At 37.2% G+C, this 8151-nt stretch overlaps 1 protein-coding gene across 1 annotated transcript in view; it reads right to left on the reverse strand.

Moving 5' to 3' along the window:
• Positions 1-7866, reverse strand: part of LOC122117013 (selenoprotein P) — a 10783-nt gene extending 2917 nt beyond the window's left edge. Inside the window, exons 1-4 of the mRNA XM_042690620.1 lie at positions 7759-7866; positions 4465-4680; positions 3584-3796; positions 1327-1444 (exon numbers count right to left, since the gene is read on the reverse strand). Coding sequence (XP_042546554.1) covers positions 1327-1444; positions 3584-3796; positions 4465-4667 — 534 coding nt within the window. The 5' untranslated portion in view covers positions 4668-4680; positions 7759-7866. The remainder of the gene's footprint in view (positions 1-1326; positions 1445-3583; positions 3797-4464; positions 4681-7758) is intronic.
• Positions 7867-8151: the final 285 nt, after the last annotated feature.

Consider the following 8151-nt stretch of genomic DNA (forward strand, 5'->3'; position numbering starts at 1 on the left):
TCTTTCATGCATGTGTTTCTAACGCATTTATAAGATTATTTCTTTGTTGCTTTGTATGTCCCTCCCCCACAGTGTAACCCCCGCTTTCACTATATTTGATGTCAGTATAACATGTGGAGGAGACGGGGACAAACAAGTCGTTTAAGGATTCAGGTGGACCTGTTGCAACAATGAGAAGTACAAAATGTCATGTCAAAACCAGCTTTACAATGTCGGTGTGTGGGGGGGAGGGGGGTATGATTGGGTGGGGGGGGAGGGGGGAGGCTGGGAAGGGAGGTGAAGGGTAAACAAAGGAGGAGGCTGCAATGCTTGGTAAGAAATGTATGCATTATGCTGCCCATGTAATTGTAACCCCTCTGTACAGTATGTTCTCAAATAAAATAAAATTAAATTAAAAAAAAAAAGAAGTCAATATAGATGCTATCTACTAAGTAATTGGTATAGACCAGACATGAAGCTTGTACTTTATTTTTGCTACTTCAGTCTGCATGTCTTGAAGATTTAAACATAAAAATGCAAAAACAATTAACTTTAATTTATCAACTAAATCCATTAAGCGATTTGTTATTATTTGAGATGCCTTTCTTTGAGCTGGAGAAAACTTTGTGAAAACACAGTCCATAAATAAAGGTCAAAGTTATTCTTAAATCTAAGTTTGAATCTTGCCAATGTACCCCATAAAGGGAACATGGTTTAGAATTATTTTCTTTTTAGTGTGAGGAAAAATAAGTCTAGTTGATAGAAATTAAAATCAATTCTGTCTTTTCATGAAAAACATTTACATACAACAATTCTCAAGGCATATTCTCATAGTTATTAGGAAAGATAATAATGAGTAGGAAATGTTCTGCTTTCAAGTCAAAACAATAACTGACGTTGCTGAATGAGAAGGCCTTCACAAAAAAGCTGGTTGTCTTACGTCCTTGATCGATTAGATAGTATCAGACCTCAGTACCCTCACAAGTTTCATGGGAGGTAAGCTTTGCTATTACTGTCAACATGTTCACAGTACTGCAATAATAACATTTTATGTGTTGACTAAATCCTTTGAGCATTTGTACTCGTAATATTATTTTGTGGTTATTAAAATATGCAAGCTATATTGATTTTGGTTTCTGAAATCTTACATAAAAGCATCTATGTGGATTTTGAAAATAAGTTTTTAAATGTGTATTACATAACAAAAAAGTATCATTACAAAAGCTCGCTTATTTTCCATTCACCAACAAAAACACTGCTTATCTAATGGATCATACAATACCAACTTATATAGATAGCTCTTAAAAATTCCCTCTTTCTCCCAGTAAAAATAATTCAGAAAAATACCCGGAGTGAGCAGTTTCCACATTTATCTTCACAGTAAGCAATCTTAATGGCTTCTTCTACATATGGGAAGGTTAGGAAGGAATAAGGCAAACCAAGATGGTATACAAGATGGCCACATCTACATAAAAAATAAAAAGAACAACAAATCATTGTTATTACAATATTTTCTGCTTAATGATTCTACCCAAACCAGATGGGTATATGTATTACAGGTTTAAAAGTCTTAGAACTAAGATCCCTCCACATCTTCTGTATATCTCCTTGAGTAGGGTCTACAAATGAACAACCAGGGACTGTAGGCCATTTTAGGTCATAGCAAGAGGGCAATGTCTAATATTTACAGTTCAAAGTGTTACAGAGATGTCACTGAAAAATGTTTATGCAATGTAGTCACTGTCACTAGTCAAATACAATTTTGTAACTGACCTATATACTCTACCAAAGTCCAATCATTGACTTAAAAATTGGGTTCTGAAAACATATATGAATTTTTTATAACTGCTGCAGCAACCAGTTTCCACAGAATGAGAGATTACTGCATAACAAAAACATCCCAACCTTTGCTCAGTATTTACTTCATTGTTCATTTATTATGTGATACTTGCCTTGCACGCAAGGCAGGTTCTCTACCACAAAACTGTTCCCTCCCCAGTGAGATAGGATCTCACTGTAATTCTACTTTGAACTCAGTCTGTAGTCTAGGCTGCCCTCAAACTTAAGATCCTGCTGCATCAGATTCCCAAGAGCTGAGATTACAAATGTATTCTGTCAAACTTTACTCAGTAACCCATTTATTGAAAAGTATATCTAATATAGCAAAGGCCTCAGTGCAACAAAATGAGGACATTTAGCATTCTCAGAAAGGGGTTCAAATGTCCTCCTTGCCCAGTTTTTACCAGTATATACAGCTTTATGTGAATGTCAAAGTATTGTACTAAATGACTAAGGTAGAAGTTTAGAGGCCTAAAAAAATGAACCGCAATATTAAAAAGTTATTTGAATAAGACCAAGTAGTGATAAAGCTCAGGTCAACTCCCTTTCACCAAACTCAGAAGATCCAAGAGAAATCAGACTCCACCAAGACTGTTTTCATAAGACAGTGTATGCTTTGAGGTTCAACTGAAATGTGTTTCATGGAACCAAAAGAAGATTTCTGCAGATCATACTTAAGTGATTAACACACTTTGCAATCGGAAATGCAACTGTGACATTGTAAATTAGAACTAATCACACATAACCTACAAAGTATGTTATTCATCTGCACAATTCTTAGGTTAGAATTGTATGTTATGTACAGTTTGACCAGATTCCAGTTTATAGGAGGAAAATGTACAGCCAATTTTCTTTACTTAACAAATAGAATGGTAATACAGACAGTGCATGGTCTAGCTTCAAGAAGTCATTTCAAAAATACAAACCTTCAATAGACCTATTTAGAACTATGTGTTCAGTAACAAAACATTATCTTTTAAATTCTTTTTAACTAAATATAAAGCAGGCAGGAAACGAGTGAGAAAGTTGCTACAAAAATGTATAGGAGGGATAGTACGGAATAACTTCAGATTGTGATTATGAAGACAGCATAGATGCACTGAGGATTTGGAATCCATACAATTTGGTGATTGACCCACGATGCATAGAGGGATGAGAGGCAGAGGGCAGCAAGACTACCATACATCATGTCGTCGATGTTCTCCAACACAGAAGAGGATGATATGCCCTGTACAGAGCTGCCTATTTCCTCAAAAAGATGGTTTTATATAATTCACACAAAGGTTAAAGTAGAAACAAGTTTTGAGAAAAAATAAGTGGTTTAGATTTGAACACCTGAATTTAAAATATTGTGAATACATGAACTAAACATCCTCGTTTGTATTGTAGTTCACTCATTGTGTTGGAGCTGTGGATAACTTTGTTTCATCAGAACATACCTTGTAGTCAATGAACAAGTAAGACGGATTATGCAGGAAATCCAGCCTAATGAGAAGGAAAACTAAATAACCCTGAATAGAGCAAACCTATACAGAGAAAGAAGAGGAGGAGCACTAGAAGAAAAAAACTAGTGCAGCACAGTGTCATAGGAATCAAAAGATGAAAGTGTTTCTAGAAATGAGAAATGATTTTTTTACTTCTATATAATACATTAATTGGTATATGAAATTATAAATGATATAAAGCATTTAACAACAAAGAAGATTGCAATGCATAGTGAATGGATACAGAATAGGAATCTTTCATCTGGGATGGAAGCGCATACCTGTCATATATGAAGAAGTCATCTTTGTCTCCATTTAAGAGAGCCCAGACATCTGGTTGGTCTTCTTCTTGTTGAAAAACAGTAATATTATCTGAAACTTTATCTTTAAGATGTATGTATTTCAATCGAGAAGCGCTTCCTTGGTGATTAACAACAACATAAGAAATATTATAATACCCTTCTTTCTCCAATTTTACTCGCAGGTCTTCCAATCTAAGAGGGGAAAAAAATAAAATCAGTCAGCTTTTTGATTAGTGGTTTATTCTCCCTTCTTCCACATTCTGGGTTTTCCTGTGATACTTTAATTGTTTTTCACTGACATTATTTGTTATGTTCTTGGATAACTCTGAAGCTTTCATTTTTAGAACCATTCAAAGCCTGTGCTCACTCAAAAACCTATGCTAAATGCTTGTGGAAACACTAGCTCACTTAGTCCTTTAATGCTGTAAAGTATGTATTTATGTTACTCATCTTACAGAGAGTTCTATCCAATGAATACTTCATGAGTGACTCAATAAATATTTTTCTTACATATTTGTTAAATGACTAAAACCTTGGCTAGATAGCCTAGTGTTTATCTACTCTAGGTACATTCTCCTCTTCTTATTTTGAAAGAACTTCCATCTGCTGGAGTACATTTCAGAATATTTCCATAAGAATAACACATATTTACCAGAAAGTTAGAAAAGAAGAAAAATGGACCTCAGGAATGCCATTGTAAACATTTTGATGTGCATCTTCTTTATCTTTCTAATTTCTTTTATGCAAACACTTTTTCTCAAAAGAGTGATTTATCAATTATGTGACTTCCATTTTTATTTGATGTACATATGTTATTTATTTTATAACTTTTGCCCAAAGCCACGGTAATACTCCCTTACCTGGATGCCTGCAGGATGCACAGGTATCAGCTGGCTTGAAGAAGAGCAACCACGGTCACAGTACCGTGGGAGTCCAGCATTGGATTCTTATCTCTTATGCTCCAGGCTGGAGGTTTCTTACAAATGGAGCTTTGCCCTTGGCTCTCTGTTCCTCCATAGGGAAGGAGACAGAGAGCCAGGGCAAGCCCCAGTCCTCTCCACATTGTTGGGGTTATCCTGTAAAAGAGAAAAGCGATAGTCTTTTTCACAAATGACTTCAGAGGCCTAACTATGATAAATCTACTAGATAGAATTCTACTTCCTATAAAGAATACCCAGTCCACAGATTCCGGCTTCACTTTGTGAATTCAGTATGCGTTTGTAAGGAGCTTCCTTGAACTAAATTTTCCTTAAAGGAGATATCAGCAAGATACTAGAGTCAGTAAAGCTGTCAAAATATTAATTATCTGTTGTAGCAAGCATTCTATGATTATTCAGGCTCATTTTAATGTCATACTCTAAGAAGAAAGATTAATACAAAATTCAATATCTAGGAAGTCAGTACGTTTTTATTCTCTCATCTGAGACTGATACTAAAAAAAAAAACAGTGCACAAGCAGACTGGGGAAGAGCTCAAGTTTTAAAGTGCTGAAATCAATCTTCAGTACTGAAAAAAAGAGAAAAACACAAACATTGTGCAGAAGAGGGATGATGAAATGCTAGCACCAATTTATCTACAATAAACTCAGGATTAAAAGATTAGAAGAATAGCCAAGTGCCATTGGCTCACACCTGTAATCCTAGCTACTCTGAAGGCTGAGATCTGAGGATCATGGTTAGAAGCCAGCCCTGGCAGAAAGTCTAAGATTCTAATCTCGCATAAACTACTCTGAAAAAGACGGAAGTGGTTCTGTGGCTCACGTGGTAGAGTGCTAGCCTTGAGCACAAAATGGCTCAGGGACAGTGTCCAGACCCTGAGTTCATGCCCCAGGACCGCTACCAAAAGTAAAAAAAGGTTAAAAGAAACCTAAAATCAGATTGATTGAGTCTCTAATGCATTAGTGTATATAGATTGAGGTTTTTTAAACCTGATTAGCTTTCCATTTATTTAACATATCAAAATTTAACTTAGCTGGATGTGGTGGCACATACCTATAATCCCAGCACTTAGAATACTGAGCAGTAGGATGGTGAGTTCTAGGACAGAGTGGGATGCAGAGCAACTACTAGGCCAGCCTCGCTGCACATTAAGGCACTGCATAAAAAAATAAAAACAACCAAGAATCTAACGAGGCTAAGATCTGAAGATTGTGGTTAGAAACCAGCCTGGCAGGAAAGTCTGTAAGATTCTTATCTCCAATTAACCACCAGAAAACTAGAACTGATGCTGTGGCTCAAAGTAGTAGAGCATTAGCCTTGAGCAAAAGAGGTCAGTGACAGCACCCAACCCCAGAGTTCAAGCCCTACAAATGACCAAAAAAAAAAAAACCTAAATTGATAAAAACTAAAGAAAGGAGAAGGGGAAGGAAGGATAAAAGAAAAGAAGAGGGCTGGGAAGGTGGCTCAGTGGTAGAGCGCTTGCCTTGCATGCATGAGGCCCTGGGTTCGATTCCCCAGCACCACATAAGCAGAAAAAAAGCCGGAAGTGGTGCTGTGGTTCAAGTGGTAGAGCGCTCACCTTGAGCTGAAGAGCTGAGGGACAGTGCCCAGGCCCAGAGTTCAGCCCCACGACCAGACCGCCCCCCCAAAAAAAAGAAAGGAGGGTAAGAAAAGAACATAAAAGTCATCTCAGCTTTTCTAATTTATTTCATCTATTCTCATTTTTTAAAGAAGAGGCATGTTTGGACAATCCGGAATGTCTCTTCAGCACATATCTGCATTGTTAATACAATTATTCTTACAGGTATAATTTATTCAGCCTTGATAGAACTATACATAGATTATGTATCATGTCAAGTTATGTAGCTATTACCCCTCTCCAGTCAAGGAGCGAATGGCTACCAGAGAAGTTTGGCATGTAGTCTATGACCACACAGGCAGCAAGTCACATGAGAGAATGGATTCAAATTAGCCTGTCACACCCAAAGCATGACCTCTCTACCACTGGATCATTGGCAGATTTTAGACAGATTGCCTTGTAATAACTATTGTCCTGTGATGGTAAAAAGAACATCAGGATAAGGTGGGCAGTTTTTTCTTAATAAAATGGCTAGATTTTCCCTATTTTCTGACTAAATTTAGGTCAAGCCCTGGGTCCAATGTCCACCACCCCACTTCCCAAAAAGTAAAACCGATTCAGAGGCCATAAAACTGTCCATATAAAGACAGCAGTTCATACTCTGTCATAAAGCAGAGAGTTCCATATGGTTAAATGACAAGTATATGGAGAGTATTTCCCTTGTGTAGGATTCTGATGAAAAAGAACAAGCCTTTGGCAAAGGGTAGCTGAACAAAGAAGTCACACTTTCTGATTTTCCTGTTAGAATCAGGAAAAATAATTTCTGATTTTCCTGTTATAATAGGCTACTCAGATTTGTTTGCTTACTCATTTTTAAATAGTAAATTTTTTATTTTGATTTTAGTTGTCAGCTATGTAAAAAAGTTGAGGGTAAATAAGATTAGATTTACTAGCGACTGGTCTTCTTAAAATTGGACAGTAGTTAATTTCACTAAACTCTTTACTTTTAAATTACAAAATGTAGATTAATTGTCCAGTCCTGATCTACATTTATTTTCAGTTCCCCACTCAAAGCAGGGTAAGCAACAATTCCTCCCTTGTCTCCCTCTGACCCTCAGACCAACATCTGGAAGATTCTTAGTCACCTACCGGCTCCTGCTTCACCGGCCAAACTCTGCATGTCCTCACAGACCACCCGACTGCAGTGTGCTTCTGATTCCTTAAAATTCCTTCGGAGTGACAGGTCTGCATTGTGGATAAACGCTGCTCCCCTACCTACTTTTATTCTAAAACAGCAACACTGGAGAACAAGTATATTTCAGTCTAGGCTTTTTAAACTCATAGGGATGGTTTCTCCCTGTTCTGTTCACACTCTGCATTTCAGTGGGAAATACTTAAAATTGATCATATAATTCTCCTTGTGTACCTCAGGACCTGTGCCTGGGCCCAGCGACACAGAAAGCAGCCTATCAGTTGCCCACTACACCCAGACACTTTTTATCCCTGTTTTATCCTTTTTTTATTTCTTCTATCCAGCTTTTTAAAGTCTGTTCTATAAAGGAAAAACATATCGGACTCAAAAAATGTTTACCAAACTCTAAAAGAATCAGGTATTGTTAAACAAAGTTCCTACTTACACAACCCCTTCCAAGCAAGTTGCTTCCTTTCTTCCTTGCTTTTCTGGACCAGCTCTAGAGAGCCAAGCAAAGAAACTCTGATATTTATAGTCCTGTTGTTTACCTCACCCCTCAGCTGTAGTCCAAAGTTCAATGCCTTCTCTTGCAGTGACCTTGGAAGCAGAGCAAGCCCCTGAACTGATTATGATATTTATCAACTTAAAAAAAAAACAAGTAGCAAATCCTGCTATGCGGAAGAGGGGGGAAAAAGATTTTGACAACTGTTCATCTAATCTCTATACTTTTCAGTCACCCCATTATCTAGGATTTAATGGTACAGTCGAGGGCGGGAGGAAGGGCTAAGGGCAGAACAAGCTCCAAGTTCTGTTCTTTCCCAAAACTATAACAGGGAAA

The sequence above is a fragment of the Dipodomys spectabilis genome, unplaced genomic scaffold, assembly GCF_019054845.1.
Source record: "Dipodomys spectabilis isolate Male_0828 unplaced genomic scaffold, ASM1905484v1 ptg000138l, whole genome shotgun sequence".
Classification (NCBI taxonomy): domain Eukaryota; kingdom Metazoa; phylum Chordata; class Mammalia; order Rodentia; family Heteromyidae; genus Dipodomys; species Dipodomys spectabilis.